The sequence below is a fragment of the Mobula birostris genome, chromosome 5 (genome assembly GCF_030028105.1).
Source record: "Mobula birostris isolate sMobBir1 chromosome 5, sMobBir1.hap1, whole genome shotgun sequence".
In the NCBI taxonomy this organism is placed as follows: domain Eukaryota; kingdom Metazoa; phylum Chordata; class Chondrichthyes; order Myliobatiformes; family Myliobatidae; genus Mobula; species Mobula birostris.
The window spans coordinates 99,726,073-99,747,732 of NC_092374.1; the positions used below are offsets into that span (position 1 = coordinate 99,726,073).

Consider the following 21,660-nt stretch of genomic DNA (forward strand, 5'->3'; position numbering starts at 1 on the left):
ATCTCAGTTGTCACTGAAGTTGCACACGTCATCCCTCTGCAATTCTGCTCTTTGTTTGCAGATACACAGAGGTGGCCAACAATGTGCAGAAGGAAGAGACGGTCATACAGATTCAGTTTGTGCTCCTGGACTGTTCTCCACTCAAGTTCTCCCTCGTCCAGCACTGCAGTGAGTGGCAGAACAAGTTCACCACCCTACTGAGTGAGATGGCAAGCAATGTGCTGATGGATTTACTCGGGTTCCTGGAAGAGAACAGAAAAAAGTGAGTGATCACTCTGCTCTAGACCTGTATCATAGCCCTGTCTGCAGCTGATCAGCTCTATTTGTTGCATAGAACATAGAACATGGAACATGGAATACAATGGCACAGTAGAAGCCCTCTAAGGTCAATCTAACGCAGAGGTTCTGAACCCTTTTTATGCCCTGGACCCTTAACGTTAACCGGGGTGTCTGTGGTACCCAGGTTAGGAACCCCTAATCAAACCCTTCCCTCCTGCATGGTCCTCCATTTTTCATCATCTATGTGCCTGTCTAAGAGTTTCTTAAATACCTTTGATGTACCCGTCTCTACCACCACTCTGGTAAGGCATTCCACACACCCACCATCCTCTGTGTAACAAAAAACTTAACTCTGACATTCCTCCCTATATTTCCCTCCAATCACTTCAAAATTATGCTCCCTGGTGTTATCCTTAGCAAAACATAGAGTGAAATGTACTGTTTGCATCAACAACCAACACAGTCCACGGATGTGCTGAAGGCAGCCTGTAAGTGTCACCATGCTTCCGGTGCCAACATAGCAAGCCCACAACTCACTAATTAACCCTTACGTGTACGTGTTTGGAACGTGGGAGGAAACCGGAGCACCGAGGGAAGCCCCCATAAATGGTAATGAGGAGATTGTGCAAACTCCTTACTGATAGCAGTGGGAATCGAACCTGGGTCACTGACATGGTAATAGTGTAAGAACCACTATGCTACTGTACCAGCTTGTAGTATCTTCCTACAATTGTGCTGGCTCTCTTTCCAGCCACCCTCAGTTACTGGTACGGGATGTCTTTCCCTCCATTGTCTTTACAACTCATCAATGCTCTGAACTAGGGGCCTTTGTAACTCCTAAGACAGGACTGTAGTCACTCATTCCTTAACAACCAGGAGCACTGCACAGTGACAGATGGCAGGAGCACCGATCGATCTCTCTTGCTCTAAACTTGAATGTGAATAAACAGGATGGACAGAATGGCCACCTTCTTTGCATAAGACTTGTGTGTATTGAGCAACAGTCAACAGACTGCTAATCTCCCCGGGCTGCATACTGTGGTTTCCTGAGAATAATTAGTTTTTGAAGTGCTGAACACGACCTGAGAGACAATTATTAAATCTTTATTTGATATCTGACTCTCCCAGCTGTGCTATTGATAGGGTCTAAGATAGACAGCACAATAGAAACATAGATATGAAGTGTTGACTCTATATTAGACTCCATCAATTTCAAGGTTCAGTGGTTACTGGGAGTTCTCTCTCTTGACAAACATCAAATCTACTATCAATCACTTGATTCCGTGATACTTGTAAAAGATTGCCAGCAGTGTGGAGGAAGAGAGGGATTTTGGGGGGTCCACGCCCTTAGAACCTCACAGTTGCCACATAAGTAATGGGGTGGTTAACAAGGCATATAGTGTGTTGACCTTTATTTGTAAAGGAATTGAGTTCAAGAGCCGTAAGGTAACGTTGCAGCTCTATAAAACCCTGGTTAAACCACACTAGGAGAATTGTGTTCAGTTCCAGTTACCTCATTTATAGAAAGGATGTGGAAGCTTTGGAGAGGATACAGAGATTTATCAGGATGCTGCCTGGATTGGTGTATGTGTCTTATGAGGATTAGATGAGCAAGCTAGAAGTTTTCTCTTTTAAATGAAGGAGCATGAGAGCTGACTTGATGGTGGTGTATAAAATAAGAGGCATAGTTGGAGTGGAAGCCAGAGCCTTTTTCTCAGAGTGGAAATGGCTGATACTAGCTAATGTGCAAGCCATAGAGAACAAGGTGGATGATCTTAAAGGGAGACTCACCTACTGCAGGGAGATGCAGAACTGCTGTGTATTCTGTTTCACCGAGACCTGGCTCTCCCCTGCCACTCCCGATTGTGCCATCCGACTGGAGGGATTTTTGATCCATCGGATGGACCGCACAGCGCCTTCGGGCAAGACGAGGGGAGGTGGTGTTTGCCTACTGATCAACACTGGGTGGTGCTCGGACACAGTGGCCCTGACAAGCTCCTGCAGCCCGGACCTGGAACACCTGTCGGTGAAGTGTCGTCCCTACTATCGGTCATACTGACAGCAGTCTACATTCCCCCCCAGGCGGACGTGGAGTGTGCTCTGAACATACTGTATGCCAACATCAGTGAACTTGAGACCAGGTATCTGGAGGCTTTGCTCATTACATCCGGGAACTTTAACCAGGCCAACCTCGGAAGGGCGCTGCCAAAGTTATACCAACATGTCTCAGCCCCACTAGAGGCCCGAATTTATAATTTAAATTTTTAATATTTACTAATTTTAACTGTTTTTAATATCTTTAATATTTAATCCAGGGAGTGTGAAGCGCTGTGATGATTGTACGTTCTAGTACCAATTGTTTGGCAACAATAAAGTATTTATAATTTTTATTTATTATAATTTTGAGGTGAGTGGAGGGAAGTATAGGGGGACTGGCAGAGGTGGTGGTAGAGGCATATACATTGGGGACATCTACAAGATTTTTGGATAGACACATAAATGGAAGAAAAAAATGAGGCTTATGAAGGGAAGAAGGGTTGGATTGATCTCAGAGTAGCTTTTGAGGTTGGCATGACATTGTGGGTGGAAGGGCCGTACCATGCTGTACCAGTCTTTGTTGTATGAGATTGTTGAAAGAGCGTGTCAAGGGGAGGCAGAAAGATGTGGCCACTCATATTTATGCGCAGTTTCTACAGGCAACATTGGAGTATATGACCACACTTGGAGTATTGTGAGGAGATTTATTTTATTTATTTAGAGATACAGCACAGTAACAGGCTTTTCTGGCCCAATAAAGCCCATGCTGCCCAATTACTTCCCTATGACCAATAACCTACTAAGCTGTATGTCTTTGGAAGGTGCGAGGAGAACTGGGGCACCCAAGGAATCCGATCTGGTCACAGGAGAACGTACATACCTGCAGACAGCAGTGGTATTGAACCCATTGTAATAGTGTTACACTAACCACTGTACTACTGTGCCACTCCAACTTTGGGTTCCAAGAGCAGGCTGGCACTGGAGAGGGTCCAGCCATCATCAGACAATCATCCTGGAAATGAAAGCTTTAACATACGAGGAGTGTTTGATGGTTCTGGGTCTGTACGTGCTGGAGCTTAGAAGAAAGAAGTGTGTGTGTGGTGGGGGGAGGGTAGTTTGGAATCTCAGTGAAGCCCACTGTATATTAAAATGCCCGGATAGAGTGGACATGGAGAGGATGTTTCCTCCAGTCTGGGAGTCTAGGACTAGAGGGCCCAGCCTTAGAATAGAAGGCTGTCCCCTTAGAACAGAGGTGACAAGGAATTTCTTTAGCCAGAGGGTGGTGAATCTGTGGAAATCATTGCCACAGATGGCCGAGGAGGATCACTGGGTATATTTAAGATAGAGGTTGATAGATTCTTAATTAGTGAGGACATCAAAGATTACAGGGAAGGCAAGAGAATGGGATTGAGAGGAAAAATAAATCAGCCATGATAGAATGGCAGACTGAATGGACCAATTCTGCTCATATGTTTTATGGTCTTATGGAATAACTGTGAGCCTCTATCAGTCATGAGAATGGAATTATCGATGTGATAAGGATCAAGTTCAATGCTAACACATCCTCTCTCCTCTGACTTACTCCCACCCCCAATCTCAGAGTCAGCCATGTTCCACAAAACCTAGAAGAGCTGACATCTGGTATCCAGTTACTGGAGGTGCTTCAGAGTGAGCTCCCAAAGATGGAGGCACGCATCCCACCCATCCATGAGCAGTTCAGCATCTTGGACAAGTACGAGTTCCAGATCGATGAAAATGTAAGTGCTTACTCGTGCTGTCAGCAGTAGCCCATTGATAAAGTCCCCCACGCTTTTCCATTTTCTCACCCTCTCTTGTTCCTCTCCCAAAGGTCCATTACCGACTGGAGTCCCTGAATGGTGAATGGATGAATTTCCAGCAGACGCTGATTGACAGCGAGAGCATGTTGAAGAAACACAAGGAAAAGTTCAGGGCAGGCCTTATCCACTCTGCGGAGGAGATGAAACGGAAAACCCAGTTAGCAATTGAAGATTTCTCCATGAGGGGTAGGCAGCACTCAACCACAGCAGACCCAGAGGGGGCTCTCCTGCTCAGAAGCCTGCAATACCTGCCTCTCTAACTGTTAAAGCACAGCAGCCATCTTCCTAACAAATCAAATGCATTTCTAAAGACCCTTTTGAGGTTCAAAGTTCAAAGTAAATATGTTGCCATATACAGCCCTGAGATTCATTTTCTTGTGGGTATACTCAATAAATCCTCAATAGAATACTAACTGCATTAGAATCAGTGAAACACTGTACCAACATAGGTGTACAACCAGTGTGCAAAAGGCAATAAATATGCAAATATAAAAAAACCCAATATAATAATAAATAAATAAATAAGCAATAACCATTGAGAACATGAAATTAGGAGTCCTTGAAAATGAGTCTATAGGTTGTGGGAACATTTCAGTGATGGGTCTAGAGAAATTGAGTGAAGTTATCCGCTTTAGTTCAAGAACCTGATGGTCAAGGGGTAAGAACTGTTCCTGAACCTCAAGCTGTGAGCCGTGAGGCTCCTGATGGCAACAGTGGAAAGAGAGCATGGCATGGGTGGTCGGGGTCCCAAAGTGACAACACTCCATGTAGATGTGCTCAGTGGTGGGGAGGGCTTTACCCATAATAGACTGGGCTGTATCCACTACTTTTTATAGGATTTTCGTTCAAGGGCATTGATGTATCCACACCAGGCTGTGATGCAGTGAGTCAATATACTCTCCACCACTCATCTATAGATGTTTCTCAGAGTTTTAGATGTTATGCCAAATCTTTGCAAACTCCTAAGGAAGTAGAGGTGCTGACGTTCTTTCTTCCTAATTGTACTTACATGCTGGGCCCAGGACAGGTCTTCCAAAATGATAACACTGAAGAATTTAAAGTTGCTGATCCCCTCTACCTCTGATCTTCTAATGAGGACCTCTATTTTCCCCTCCTGAAGTCAATAATTAGCTCTGTGGTCTTGCTGACATTGAGTAAGAGGTAGTTGTTGAGTCATGGGACATGGTGAACTCAGGGTATACACTCAGTGGCCACTTTACTGAGTACACCTGCTTGTAAATGCAAATATCAGCCAATCGTGTGGCAGCAACTCAATGCATGCAGATATAGTCAGGAGGTTCAGTTGCAGTTCAAACCAAACATTGGAATGAGGAAGAAATGTAATCTGAGTGACTTTGACTAGGGATAGATTGTTGATGGTTTGAGCATCCTAGAAACTGGTGATTTTTACACACAACAGTTTCTAGAGTTTACAGACAACGATGTGAAAAACAAAACAAAAACATCCAGTGAGCAGCAGTTCTGTGGGCAGAAATGCCTTGTTAATGAGAGAGCTCAGAGGGGAATGGCCTGACTGGTTCAAGCTGCCAGGAAGGCAATTGTAACTCATATAACCATATGTTACAACAGTGGTGTGCAGAAAAACATCTTTAAATGCAAACCTTGAAGATGATGGGCCACAGCAGTAGTAGACCATAACCATACAATCAGTGGCCACTTTATTAGATACCTTATAAAGTGGGCACTGAATGTATGTGTATCCCAGGCAGTGTGACCAGTTAACTTGATGCACAGCAAGCTGCCACATCCAGGGAGAAGGCAGGAGAATGGGGGTGAGAGGGAAAATAAATCAGCCATGATGGAATGACAGAGCCAGGTTTGATGGGATGGATGGCTTAATTCTGCTTCTACGTCTTATGGTGATGAGCCTCACAGATCCTGCTATAGGGAGTGAAGGAAAGTTGGATACAGTGGTCAGGGGTTCTGAATTATCTCCTAGTGCTTATTAATCAAACTACAATGACTGAAAGCTCTTGTGGATTCTGCTGCTCCTCACTGCCTCCTCCCTTCCCATTACACTGCCAGCAAGTGGCCAGCTGAGACTGAAGACCGATCAGACGTTCTCCCCTCTCTCCTAGGTCCCTTCAGCAGTGCACTGAGCCCTGATGCTGCATTGGGCCTCATAGCCGAACTGCGCAGTAACCTGAACGCCCTGAAAGCTGAAGAGATTGAAATCCACAATGGCCTCAATGTCTTCAAGATCGATCAGCCCTTGTCCAAGGAGCTCCAGGCTCTGGAGAGAGTAAGCAAGTGTCAGTTGTTGAATCTAATGACCAGAAGGAATCCATTCTGACCCTACAATCTGGATTGTGCCACTCTCCGACGTGTGCTCTCTCTCGTGTTCTCTCACTCTCTGTGTCTCGTGTCTATCTAAACATCTCTTAAAAGCCTCTAATATATTTCCCTCTACCAGCACACCAGGCAGTGCATTCCAGGCATCCGTTATGATCTGGGTAAAAAAACATACCCCTCACATACCCTTTGAACCTATCCCCTCTCACCTTCAATGCATGCCCTCTGGTATTAGACATTTCTGTCCTGGGAAAAAGATACTCTCTGTCTACTCTATCTATGCCTCTCATAATCTTATAAACCTCTATCAGATTTTCCCTCAGCCTCCGCCGCTCCAAAGGGAACAACCCAGGTTTGTCCAGCCTTTCATGATAGCACATGCCATCTAAATCATGCAGCATCTTTGTTAATTACTTCTGCATCCTCTCCACAGCCTCAACATCCTCCTATAGTAGGTTGACCAGAAACGTATGTAATATTGCACTGGAAACTGTTCCTGTCCGTATTATATATGTCACTCCGCTTTTGCTTTGTCTCCAGGACTTGGATTACCTCCAGCAGGCATGGGAGGTCACCAAGGAGTGGGAAGAATCTTGGGTGGAGTGGAAGGGGGAGAAGTTCAGCTCATTGATGACTCAGGTTATGGAGAACACCGCAACTGGCTACTATAGGAAGCTCCACAAGCTTAGCCAGATACTCAAGGTATTTCACTTGAATATCATGTATCTCATCCAGAACATACACACCACCTCATTAACACACACAAAATGCTGGAGGAACTCAGCAAGTCAGGCAGAATCTATGGAGTGGAATAAGTAGTTGAAGCTTTGGGCCAAGACACTTCATCAGAAAGGGGCAGAAGCCAGAACAAGTAGTGAGGGGAGTTGAAGGAGTATAAGCTGGTAGGTGATAGGTGTGTGAGACTAGGTGATGTAAGAAGCTGAGAGGGGATAGGTGGAAGAGAGACAGTAAGAGGTTTAAGAAGGAGGAATCTGATAGGAAAGTGGACCATGAGAGCAAGACAAGAAGGGGGGGAATCTAGAGGGAGGTGAGAAGGGAGGGGATAGAGAGAAACCAGAATGGGGAATAGAGAAAGAGAGAAGAGGAGGGGTAAAAATCACCAGCAGTTAGAGAAATCAAGATTCATGCCAATTAGATGTTACCCAGATGGAGAATGAGGTGTTGCTTCTGCAACCTGAGTTTGGCCTCTTCGTGGAAGTAGAGGAGACCAAGGACTAATATGTCAGAATGGGAATGGGTGGCCACCAGGAGATCTTGCTTTTTTGTGGTGGTGGTGCTCGATGAAGCAGTCCTCCAATCTACATCGGATCTCACTGATGCCGAGAAGGCTACACCAATTCCGGCAACTCAGCGCTGAATTTAAACGAATGGATGTAAAATTGGATTCTATTCAAAAAACATTAAGTGAACACGATAAACGGATAAAAGAGAATGAAGACACTTTGACGATGTTGGATGCGAAGATTGATGACCTGGAAAAGATCTGTGATAAATAGTCAAAGGTTAATGAAAAATTAAGACAGAAGATTATCAACTTAGAAAATAGAAGCAGAAGAAATAATTTACGTATTCTAGTTTTTAAAGAGTTAATAGAAGGCAATCAGCCTTCGGAATTTTTTGCAAACCTTTTGGCTAACTTATTTCCGAATATTTTAAAATCTCTACCTAAAATAGACCGAGCTCATAGATCGTCAGTACCAAGACCTCGTCCAGGAGAACAACCCCATTCAGTGATAATTTGTCTTCACGACTTTCAAACAAAGGAAGTTTTAATTCGTGGATCTTGTCAGAAAGGTATGATTGATTATGAAGACCAGAAGATCAGAATTGTGGAGGATTTTTCACCCGAGGTGTTGAATAAACGCTTCAATTTTAAAAAGGTTATGTTGGAGTTGTATAATAAAGGTTTTAAACCCTCTCTTCATTACCCTGCTCGTCTTAGAATCATTTTGAAAAATGGCTCTCAGAAATGGTTCTGTTCGACTCAAGAGGTGCAGGATTTTTTAACTTCCAAATCAGTATCAGAAATTTAACTGTTCAATATTTCCCTACCTAAATCTATGTTGCGTCTGCCTGATGGATCCTTTTTTTATTACTTTCTTTTATGAATGATTTGTTTTTACTTTTGGTATACCTGCATATCTAATTTTTTTTGTTCTTTTATTTCTTTGCTTAGAGAATTAAGGACCTAACATCAGTAATTTTTCATTGAGTTAATACTTTCCAAGTTAATATGTTCTGAATTTTCTTAGTTCTTTTTAATATTTTATACTATATTTTTTCATATGGTTTTTTTAATAAGTTTAATTTTGCTGTTTTTTGTTATGTCTTGTTGGAATGCAGTTAGCCTTGGAAATTTTTTGGAGCTCAGCCAGTAGATTGTTTTGGGAGGGTAATATTGGTAGGTTTAACTGTCGACTGTCCTTTGGTCGACTTTCTCTCTTTGGGTGGGGGGTGGGTTTCTTCTTTTCTATCAGCTGTTTGGTTCTCTTAGCTTCATTTGTTGCTTGGTTACTTTATCTTAAAGCTCATTGTTTGGATTTAATATACATTCCAGTGGTTTTTATTCTAACCTCTCTTTTAAGCAATATTTAAAATGGATCATACTATTAATTTACTTAGTTCTAATGTGAAAGGATTAAACCATCCTGTGAAACGTAATAATATATTTAATTATATTAAGAAATTGAATGCCTCAATTATTTTTTTACAAGAAACACATGTTCGTAAATATGATATTTTACATCTTTTCAGCCGTTGGAAGGACTTATTGTTTCATTCCTCTTTTCAGGCTAAGGCCAGAGGAGTGTCGATTCTTATAGACAATTCAGTTTCTTTGTTCAACATAATGTAGTGGCTGATACCAATGGGCGTTTTGTTATAGTGTCAGGGAAATTAGGTAAAAAATTAATGGTTTTTGCTAATTTGTATGCCCCGAATATAGATGATCCACGTGTTTTTGAACACTTTTTTCGCTTTTACCAGATTTAAGACTGTATTCTCTGGTTTTAGGAGGAAACTTCAGCTGTTGTTTAGATCCTGTTTTAGATCGTTCATCTTTTAAGTGATTGACTTTTAGTAGATCTGCCTCCTTTATCCAGACTTTTCTAATGAAATGTGATATTGTTGATGTTTGGCGCTTTCTGTATCCAACAGATAAAGAGTACTCACTATTTTCTCATGTTTATCATACGTATTCCAGGACGGATTTTTTTTTGTTGATAGCTAATTGATTCTATTGGTTCGATCCTGTGAATATAAAGAAATTGCTGTTTCAGATCATGCTCCTGTGTTTTTATCTTTAAATCTTCCAGATGTCTCCCAAATAAACAGATTCTGGCATTTTAATCAAACTCTGTTATCCGATAAGAATTTTAAAAAATTTTTGGAGAGACAAATTACTCTTTTTTTGAAGAAAATACACTAGAAGAGACTTCTACTCTTATTTTATGGGATGCTTTTAAGGCTTATATTAGAGGACAAATTATTTCTTTTACTGCAAGTGTTAAGAAAAAAGCTAATAAGGAGAGAATTGAATTAGCCAATCAGTTGAAACAATTCGACCAAAAATATGCTTTGGCTCCAGATCCTGCTTTATATAAAAGACGTGTTGAAATTAAAACTAAATATGATCTGCTTTTAACTTAGTCAATTGAAATTCAACTTTTAAAAGATAGAAGTCAGTTTTATGTTCATGGAGATAAAACGGGCAAACTATTGGCTAACCAATTAAAGACCTTTATAGTTAAATGCCAAATTAAAGAAATTTGTAAAGCTAATGGTGATAAAGCATCTAATGATTTAGAAATAAACAATGCTTTTAGAGAATTCTATTCTAAGCTTTATAGTTCTGATCCTCCTAAAGATAATACTGTAATGAATAATTTCTTAGATCGATTAAACATTCCTACACTTTCTGGTGATAATCAAAAATTGCTGGATCAACCCATTTCTTATGAGGAAATTGCCGAGGTTGTTCACTCTTTGCACTCGGGGAAGTCTCTGGGTCCTGATGGATTTTCTGGAGAGTTTTATAAGGCTTTTTCCTCCTTTCTTATACCTCACTTATATTCAGTCCTTTCGGACTCTTTTAAATTAGGTAGGTTGCCACAATCTTTTTATAAGCCTCTATTTCGCTTATTCTTAAAAAGAATAAGGATCCAACTGAATTTTCTTCATATAGACCAATTTCCTTACTTAATGTTGATACTAAAATTTTATCTAAACTTTTGGCTTGTCGGGTTGAAAATATTTTGCCATCTATTATTTCTGATGATCAGACTGGATTTATCAAAAATCGATACTCCCACTTTAATATTTGTCGTTTATTGAATGTTATTTATTCTCCTTCTAAAGAGATATCAGAATGTGTGGTATCCTTAGATGCTGAGAAAACCTTTGATTGGGTTGAATGGAATTATTTATTTAAAACTTTAGAAGAATTTAACTTTGGGCCCGATTTTATTCAATGGATTAAATTACTTTATTTATCTCCCTCTGCTCAGATTCTTACTAACTCTCAGAATTCTAAACCATTTAAACTTCAACATGGAACTAGACAAGGCTGTCCTTTGAGTCTTTGTTGATTTGGTCTTAGAACCTTTAGCTATTGCTTTCTGGGAATCTAATGACATCACTGGGATTTTAAGGAGGGGTATTACTCACAAAGTGTCGCTTTATGCTGATGACCTTTTGCTCTACATTTCTAATATGGAGTCTTCTTTACCTTCCGTACTTTCTTTACTCTCCTGCTTTAGTCAGTTTTCAGGATATAAACTTAACTTTCATAAGAGTGAACTTTTTCCTTTGAATAATTTGGTATTAGTTAAAATTCCTTTTAAAATTGTAAGAAATCGATTTACTTATTTGGGCATAACAATTACTAGGAATTATAAATTCCTTTTTAAAGAAAATTTTTTTACACTTCTGAATTATGTTAAGAAGGCACTATCAAATTAGTCACCCCTCTCTTTATCGTTGATTGGCTGAATTAATTCTATTAAAATGAATATTTTGCCTAAATTTTTATATTTATTTTAAGCTGTACCTGTTTTTATTCCTAAATCCTTTTTTGATTCTCTGGATTCTATTATATCTTCTTATCAATGGAAAAATAAAATTTCTCGATTAAATGAAGTTCATCTTCAAAAAGCTAAAGAGAATGGAGGTTTAGCCTTACCCAATTTTAGGTTTTATTACTGGGCAGTCAATATACGGAATCTTACGTTTTGGTTATATCATATTAATCGAGAGGACTGTCCAGTCTGGGTTTCTTTAGAAGCTAATTCTGTTAATAAATTTTCTGACATTTCTCTTTTCGGATCCTCAATTCCTTTATCTTTAAGTAATTTAACTAACAATTTTGTAGTTAAACACACTTTGAGGATTTGGGTACAATTTAGAAAATATTTTGGTTTATTGAGTTTTTCCACTTTCAAGTCCCATTTTTTCTAACTATTTTTTTAAACTTTCCATGACTGATGTAGTTTTTAAAGAGTGGAATAGATTGGGTATCAAATGTTTTCAGGATTTGTTTGTTGGATATAGTCTCTCTTCATTTGATCAACTGTCAGCTAAGTATAGCTTACCCAAAGCCCACTTTTTTCGATATTTACAAATTAGAGACTTTTTGCGTTCTCAAATACATACATTTCCTAAAAGTCCAGGTAAGAATTTACTTGATACAGTTTTTAATTTGAAACCCTTCCATAATGGATCTATATCTAATATTTATGGTATGTTGTTGGGAATGAGAAATATTCCTTTAGACAAAATTAAAAATCTCTGGGAACAAGATTTACAGATTACAATTTCTGAGGATACTTGGAATGAAATTTTTAAATTGCTTAATACCTTATCATTATGTGCCCGTCATTTCCTTCTACAATTTGAAGTAGTTCATAGGGCCCACATGACTAAAGAAAAGCTGTCTCATTTTTATTTGGATATATCTCCCTATTGTGATAAATGTAACAATGGAGAAGCTTCGCTAATTCATATGTTTTGGACTTGTCCGAGTCTTGAAAAATATTGGAAGGAAATATTCCAAACTTTTTTGGTGCTTTTTAAAGTAAATTTTAAACCTAATCCTTTGACTGCCTTATTGTTGGAGGAAATAATATTTTGGAGACACATGATTTGCATATTTTGGCCTTTATTTCACTCAGAGCCAGGAGGGCATTGTTGCTTAAGTGGAAGGCTGCCACTCCGCCTACTCATACTCATTGGTTACACGATGTTATGTCATGCTTAAATTTAGAGAAGATTCGCTGTTCAATTTCTGAACCTTGACAAGATTTTTTAACATTGTGGGGACCTTTCTTCAAATATTTTCAAAATCTTTGATATGCTATTAAGCACGGATGTTGGCTAACACTATGCTTTATTATATGATAAGGATTTTTTTCCTTTTTTTTTAACCAACCAGCTGTTTTTTATTCTGGCAGTGGGTTTAGATTTTTTTTTGTATAATAAAATGATTTCTTTTCAATATTATGTTTAAATTTAATATATATGGATATGGGGTAATGAGACTATATTTGTGATTCCAATATACTGTAATTGATATATATTATATATCCTACTGTACTCTGTATTCTTTTATGTAAGAGATCAATAAAAATATTGAAAAAGAAAGAGAAGGCTGCACCGGATACATTAGATGACTTTGACAGACTCGCCTAACCTGGAAGGACTGCTTAGGGCTCTGAGTAATGATGAGGAAATAAAGGAGCAGGTGTAGCACTTGCCCCTCACGTAGGGGTAAGTGCCAGGAGGGAGATCAGTGGGGAGGCATGAGTGGCTGATTCACAACTGACTCTCCTTAAAAAAAAATCATGTGCGTGCACCAGCTGGGCCATTGTTTATTTCCCGTACCTATTTGAACTTGGAAAGATGGCAGTGAGAAACCACCTGGAACTGATACAGTCCTGCTTACATTATTTCTAAAGTGCTAGAAAAGGTGGGGAGTCCCATGGTTGAGACTCAGGAATGGCAGTGAATCTCTAAATGACTGTTTGTTCTTCCTGGAACTGAAACAATCCTGGTTACAATGCTTCTTTACTACTGGAAAAGGGGAAGGGGGAGGTGCAGGGTTGAGACCCAAGAATGACAGTATCTCTCCAAGTGATGGTTTTGGAATTGATACTGACCTAGCAACACACACAACTCAGCAGGCCAGAGAGCATCTATGGAAAAGAGTACTGTCGATGTTTGGGCTGAGACCTTTCAGCAGGTCTGGAGTAAAAAAGATGAGGTGTCAGAGTTAGAAGGTGGGGGGAGGGGAGGGAGAAGCTCAAGGTGATAGGTGAAACCAGGAGAGGGGAGCAGTAAAGTAAAGAGCTGGGAATTTGATTGGTGAAAGAAATACAGGGCTGGAGAAGGGGGAATCTAATAGGAGAGGACATGGAAGAAAGAAAAAGGGGGAGACAATGGGCAGGCAAGGAGATAAGGTGAGAGAGGGAAAAGGGGATGGGGAGTAGAGAAGTGGGGGCATTACCAGAAGTTTGAGAAATTGATGTTCATGCCATCGACAGAATACAGTCCTAGTTCCGTTGATCCCCTAGTGTTGGAAATGGTGGGGTGTTCATGTTGAAGTTCAGAAATGACAATAAGTGATGATTAGTGAATTGGTGGGGAAAATGGAAAGGATGGTGTTCCCATGCACCTGCCACCCTTGTTCTCCTTGAACGGGCTTGACAGGCACTGTTGAAAAAGTTTTGGAGAGTTTTTTGCAGCAGAAACATGGGATACAGCCTAATGGAAAGCTGCTTTGTTTACGACTGCCACTTCCATTTGCTTGGCTTTCTCAACTTGTCATCACATCCCGTCTCATCCCACCTCCCAGTATTCCCATCAACGTAGGCTGTTCGCTGTGTGATCAGCACTTGCAGGCTTGTATGAATGGGGAAGATCTTTACCATGATCTTTTCTTCTGCCCAGCTCTGTGTCAGAGATAGAGGGCTTTCCCTGCCAATACTGAGACAGCGTAAAGGATCGCTGTTCTGCAAATGATTTCCTTCCTTGTCTATCATGACCATTTTGGACATGAGAACTCTTGCAAAGAAAAAAAACCATTGGGGCCAACCAGTGTGCAGGGTTTCAACCCGTGACATCAATAATTCCTGTCCTCCCACAGATGCTGTTCGACCTCGGAGTTCCTCCAACAGGTTGCTTGTTGCTCCAGATTTCCACATCTACAATCTCTCATGTCTTCAGCTGGATTAATCACCTGATTTTGTTCCACTCTATAGGATAGAAACTGGGATGTCATAGCTACATCAAAGAACAAAGTCCAGCAGTTTAAGAAAACAATGCCCCTGATTACTGACCTGAAGAACCCAGCCATGCGTTACAGGTGAATTTGCAATCCTTTCTGCAGTCCTTCCCTATTCTTAGTCCTTCACTTTTCCCTGGGACAGCTATTTCCTCAATACAGATGGATCTTCTGACGTTGGCATTCAGCCTGTGGACTGTTACCTCTGCCAGATTCATAGCTGGGACATGGAGTGTAGAGGAAACTGGGGAGAAGAGTCATAGAGCACTACAGCTCAGAAACTGAAATATTATTCTGCCTAGTTCCATTGACCTGCACCTCTGCCATAGCGCTCCATACCCCTCCTATCCATGTACTTACCAAACTTCCCTTAAATGTTGAAATTGAACCCACATCCACTACTTCCACTGGCAGCTCATTTCACGCTCACGTCACCCTCTGAGTGAAGAAGTTCCTCCTCAGGTTCCCGTTAAATGTTTTACAGTTCATTCTTAATTTCTGACTTCTAGTTGTAGTCTTACCCAACCTTAGTGGAAAAAGCCTGATTGTATTTACCCTATCTATACCCCTCATGATTTTGTATACCTCTATCAAATCTCCCCTCATTCTCCTACGCTCTAGGGAATAAAGTTCTAACCTAATTAACCATTTCCTGTAACTCAAGTCCTCGAGTCCAAGCAGCATCCTCGTAAATTTCCTCTGCACTCTTTCAATCTTATTGATATCTTTCCTGTAGGTAGTGAGCAAATCTGCACACAATGGTTCAGATAAGGCCTCAGCATCGTCTTATGCAAGAGTGGAAGAGTCTCGAATGAGGAAACATAGTTACATGATAAGTTCTTTAAGGTGGAGGTACAGAGGGTGATGAATCTCTAGAATTCGTGCCCTAGAGTTGTGGATTCAAGATTGTTGGAAATACTTAAGGTGGAGGGAGAATTTTTTGCGAGGTAATGGAACCGAAGGTTATTGGAGAACTGGGGTTCAAGAATCCTGGTGACTCACTCCTCCTATTCTGTTCTTGTATCAGGATTATTTTTTCTTCTCAGGAATGGATTTCTTGGTTGGGCTGGGGGGAAGGGGAGAAACTGGGATTTCTCTGTAGGGAGCTAGCATAGACTTGATGGACTGAATGGCCCTTGTGCTGTAACAATTCTGTGATATTGTGTTCAGTACAGTTGTAACCGGTCATCCCACCACTTCACCGTGCTGTCACACTCTCCACCTCTCACTATCAGTTCTGAGCATTTCATAATGAAAAGCCATTGCAGGTTCAGATTTATTTATCACAAGCACATGGAAAAGTGAAATGTGTCATATGCTTCTATCTAGCATATATCACCATACACTCAAAACGTTTGTGGTCATTCTCTCCCCAAACAGGCCAGGCAGCACACATACATTTCCATATATTCCTGTTACACACTTACACCCAGGCCTCGGGTAGCTCCACCAGCACAAATCACCCCGAGCGGCACCCCTAATCATCCTGCCCATAGCTATACAACAAAATTGTGCTCCCAGGCATCTTCCCACATAAATGGGTACATTCCACAGCACCCCTAACCCTAACCCTAATTCATCATCCAACGTGACAGAAACAAACACACACACACACACACTCACACAGACACACACACACACACTCACACAGACACACACACACACACACACACACTCACACAGACTCACACTCACACAGACACACAGACACAGACACACACACACTCACACACACAGACACTCAGACACAGACACTCACACAGACACACACACACACACACTGACCGACCACACTTGTACAAAGCTACACCCTTTAATCCTAAGCATCTCCTTCTCTAATCAACACCACCTCTCATCCTAAGCATATCCATTAAACCTAACAGCCCACCATACCAAACCCATACTTGTGGAGAGGCCTGTGAGAGGATGACTCTCCCGTGTCATTGAAATCAGGTTAAAATGGTAATCGATTTTTGTTTCTCCCCTGTTACTGGCTTTCAGGCACTGGAACAACATCAAGGACGACGTGCAGAAGGTGTTTGACCACACCAGTGATGACTTCACGCTAGAGCGCATCATCGATCTGGGCTTAGAGCAGTATGCAGATGTAATCAGCAGTATCTCAGCAGCAGCCAGCAAGGAGCTCTCCATTGAAATGGTAGGGACTGCACACCTCCATTTCACCCAGTTAGACTGCCAAATTGAAGTTAAATACAATAAATTCTGAAAATGCTGTAAATCCAGAGCAACACGCACAAATGTTGGAGGAACTCAACAGGTCAGACAGCATCTATAAAAGGGAATAAATAGTTGACACTTCGGGCCAAAACCCTTCATCAGGACTTCATGAGGCTACACCCTGCCAGTTTGTACTCCCCCGCCCCCATAACTCTTGTTCTGACTTCTGCCCCCATCCTTTTCTGTCCTGAAGAAGGAACTTGGCCTGAAACATTGACTGCGTATTCCTCACCATACATGTTGCCTGACCTGTTCCAGCACTCTGTGTGTCTGTGGTGCCTGTATCTTAGTGTTCCCATATACCTTCTCCACTTCCTATATTTGGTTCCACTCTCCTCCAATCTTTCCCACCAGATCTAGCCACCTGCAGCCCTTTGTCAGTCCTCCCGTCACCTCACAGCCACTGTTGCTATTCCCACTCACCCATGCTCCATCTACCTGATCTACCCATCCCCCACCAATCAGGGCTCTTGGGAGAGGAGAGTGTCAACTGAGCTACTGTAATAAAATGACTGGCAACTGTACTCAGCACATATACGTCCAGCAAGGCAGTAACAGCTGATTGTCACTGACAAACTCTAACCATGTATTAAAGTGACTCTCAGTGGTTGTGTCTCCCAACAGGCTCTGGAAGGAATAAAGAAAACCTGGGAAGTGACAACACTGGATCTTGTGCCTTACAAAGACAAAGGCCATTACAAGCTGAAGTAAGTGTAGGTGCAGTTGAGCTGTGTTTCTGTGATATCTTTCTGGAGGAACATTGTATCACTTTTTAAATGCATGCATTTCTAAATGACAATAAACGAAGACGTGAGTGTCCTCATAATCTAACACTCAGAAAACTGTGAAGTCATTCACTTTGGAAGGTCCAATTTGAAGGCAGAAATCAGGATTAATGGTAGGATTTATAGAAATATGGAGAATCAGAGGGATTTTGGGGTGCACAACCATAGATGGTGCCGTACATATTGGTTAAAAAGGCGTACAGTGTGTCGACCTTCATTAGTTGGGGATTGAGTTCAAGAGCTGCAAGGTAATGTTGCAGCTCTATAAAACCCTGGTCAGATTACACCTGGAGTATTGTGTTCAGCTCTGGTCGCCTCATTATAGAAAGGATATGGAAGCATTAGAGAGTGTGCAGAGGAGATTTACAAGAATGCTGCCTGGATTAGAGAGCATGTCTTATGAGGATAGGTTGAGCGAGCTAGGGCTTGTCTCTCTGAAGCAAAGGAGGATGAGGTGACTTTATAGAATTGTATAAGATAATAAGAGGCATAGATAGAGTGGAAAGCCAGTGACTTTTTTTCCAGGTGGAAATGGCTAATATCCCTGTATTATTTTAAGGTAATAATGGCATTATTTTAAGGTAATTGCAGGGATGTCAGAGATAATTTTTTTTACACAGGGAGTAGTGGGTGCATGGAACGTGCTGCCAAGGGTGGTGGTAGAGGCAAATACATGAGGGCTATTTAAAAAACTCTTAGATAGACACATGGATAATAGAAAACTGAAGGACCATGTGGGAAGACAGAGTTAGGTTGGTCTTAAAGTTGGTTAAAAAGTTGGTACAACATCATGGGTTGAAGGGCCTGTATTGTGCTGTAATTTTTTATGTTCTGTGTTCTCATTTTTAAAACAAAAATTGCTTTAATGTAGCAGTGAACTGTCCTTGGGTGCTTCCTTGGATCAATACCAAATAATGTGAACCGCACTGGAGCTTAATCCAGGCAAGTGTGAGGAGTTGCACTTTGGGAGTCAAATGAAAAGAGAAAGTATACCGTTAATTATAGGCCCCTTGATAGCACTGAGGTACAGATGGTAGTCTGTTATGCGCCGGAAGTGGCTACACAAGTGGATAAGATGGTAAAGAAAGTAGGGCTTTTGAGTATTATAGTAAGGCTGCAGCTATATAAAACTTAAGTCAGACCAGAGCTAGAATATTGCTGTACTTCTGGTCAACCCATTACAGGAAGGATGTGGAGAGGGTACTGCGGAGGTTTACCAGGATGCTGCCTGGATTATAAAGGGTACTGTATGAGCTTTAAGTAAAGGCTAGGCAAACTTGGGTTGTTCTCCCTGGAGCACTGGAGTCTGAGGGGAGACCTGATAGAGTTTTTATTTTAATTATGAGAGGTACAGATGGGGTGGATATTCATAATCTTTTCCCCAGGATGAGTATGTCAAAGACCTTATGCTTTAATGTTGTGGGGTGGGTGGTGGAATGGTGAATGTTAAAAGGTGATGTGAGGGGCAAGGTTTTTGTAACATGTGGAAGATGCCTGGAATGGGTTACCAGGAATAGTAGTGGAAGCAGGCAGCTTGGTGGAGTTGAAGAGGTGCTTAGGCAGACACATGGAAGCTCATGGATGATACACAGGAGTAGGATATTTAGTATAAATTTACATTAAGATTGACATAACATTGTCAGCTGATTAGCCTGTCCAGTGCTGTACTGTTCTATGTGATAAAGAATGTTGGATGGTCACCAAAAAACTTGACCACAGTAATAGGTTTTGAAAAATATCTTCAAGAAGGAGAGAGATGGGTTGACCGAAGGAAGTGGTTCCAACGGCGAGAGGCCTGGAGAGGGGTGTGGCCATTCCAGACCAGAGAGACAGGCATAGTCAGTGCTGGCCAGGCAACATGCAAAGCACCTGGTTCCAGACTGTGCAGCATGCAGCTACTCAACAATATGTGCTTAACCAAGGCTAGTCTGTGTAACGCGCCTGTGGGCAGATTTGTCCATTCAGCACGCATGGCCAATGGTACTGTGTATTTGCAGAGATAATGGCCCCATTGATTGAAAATTTCCATAGCTTACTAAACTCCAAGAAGGTGCCAGAAGATCGGAAAAGAGCCAATGTCTTGTTCCGTAAAGGTGAAAGGCAGATGGCAGGGATCTACATGTCAGGTAGTTTAACAGCTATTCTTGACAAGGTACCTGTATCAATAATTAAAGAGGAAATAGCTAACCATTTAGGTGAACATTATTAAACCCGGTCAACATGGTTTTATGGAAGTGAATTATGTTTCAGAAATTTGCTTGATTTTTTTTATCTGAGGATGTAACAGGGAGAGCTGATAGAGGGGAAACTGTGGATGTGATGCATCTAGATTTCAAAAAGGCATTTGACAAGGTGTTGCATCAGAGGCTGATACATAAATCAAAAGCACGTGGTTAGAATGAACTAAAAACAAAGTTGGAATAAATGGTTCCTTTCCAGACTGGAAGGAGGTCCCAGAGATCAGTTCTTGGATCATGATCATTCATTTTCTGTGTTAATGACCTGGAGTAAGAAACATTGTGTAAGGATTCCAAATTTGCTAATGATATGAAAGTCATGTTGTGATGAGGATACTGTGACCCTGCGATAGGATATGGACAAATTGAGTGAGTGGAGCTTAATGTGGGCAACTGGCAGGTCATTTACTTTGATAAGAGAAATAAAAGGCAGATGACTTTCTAAGTGGAGAGAGAGTCTGAACGTGACTGAAGTTCAGGGATTCTAGGTGTTCTAGTATGTGAATCATAAAACTTAAATGGCAGGTCCAACAAATAGTTAAAACAAAGGGCATTTTGGTACCTTTGCTACAAAGAGGTTGGAGTTTAGAAATAGGGTAGTTTTGTTCCAGTTGTACATGGTGTTGGTGAGGCCTCATTCGCAATACTGGGCAGTTTTGGTCCCTGTACCTATGGTAACCTATGCAAAAGCTATGGTAACAGTGGAAGCGTCCAAAGGAGGTCCACCTGGGTAATTCTTGGGACGAGAAGTTTGTCCTCTCAAGAGAGGCTGAATAATTTGGGGCTGTATCCTTGCTGTTCAGAATTATGAAGGGTGAGTTTATGCAATTATATTAGATCCTAAGGGGGCTTCTTGGGATGTTTTCGCTGGTGAGAGAGTCTCACACAATGGGATGTAACAACAAGATAAGGGGCCAGTCTTTTAAAATTGAGGCACATAGAAAGGTCCTCACAGAAGTTGGTGAATCTCTGGAAGACTCTGCTCTGGTGGATGGTGGGAGCTGGATTATCAAAAGTATTTGAAGTCAGGATGGGTAAATGTTCAAGAGATGGAGGCATAGAAGGGCATGAAAAAATGGCACAGAGGAGGAGTTGAGTTCAATTCACGATAGAGCAACCATTATCATCTTAAATGGTGCAGCAGGCTTGACAGACTGAGTGGTCTACTCCTGCTCCTGTTTCCTTGTGTTCCCACACATTGAGCTTTGTAGACAGCACACCAGATACACGTCAGTTGTCTATGAGCGGAGCCTTGGCAGTTAATGGAAAGATTTGCTTTATTTATCACTTGAACATCGAAACCATTGAGATATATGGTGTAAAGCGTAATTTTTGTGTCAAAACAAGTTCTGATGAAGGGTCTTGGCCAAAACATTGACTAAACACTTTTCTATAGATGCTGCCTTGTCTGCTGAGTTCCTCCAGAATTTTGTGTGTGTTGTCAGCAAGGATTGTGCTGGGGGCAGCCTGCAAGTGTCTCTATGTTTCTGGCACTAACAAAGCATGCCCATAACTCATCAGCCCTTACTCATGTGGTTATGGGAAGAATGTACAAACTCATTATAGACAGTGGCAGGAGGTGAAACTTGGTCATACAACTGGTGCTGTTAACAGTTGTGTTAACTATTATGCTACTG

At 41.3% G+C, this 21,660-nt stretch overlaps 1 protein-coding gene across 1 annotated transcript in view; it reads left to right on the forward strand.

Annotated features, from left to right (window-relative positions):
- Window positions 1-21,660, forward strand: part of dnah2 (dynein, axonemal, heavy chain 2) — a 609,335-nt gene that overhangs the window by 266,154 nt on the left and 321,521 nt on the right. Inside the window, exons 21-28 of the mRNA XM_072258532.1 lie at window positions 62-262; window positions 3,917-4,073; window positions 4,166-4,340; window positions 6,254-6,417; window positions 7,008-7,169; window positions 14,741-14,844; window positions 16,765-16,921; window positions 17,626-17,708. Coding sequence (XP_072114633.1) covers window positions 62-262; window positions 3,917-4,073; window positions 4,166-4,340; window positions 6,254-6,417; window positions 7,008-7,169; window positions 14,741-14,844; window positions 16,765-16,921; window positions 17,626-17,708 — 1,203 coding nt within the window. The remainder of the gene's footprint in view (window positions 1-61; window positions 263-3,916; window positions 4,074-4,165; window positions 4,341-6,253; window positions 6,418-7,007; window positions 7,170-14,740; window positions 14,845-16,764; window positions 16,922-17,625; window positions 17,709-21,660) is intronic.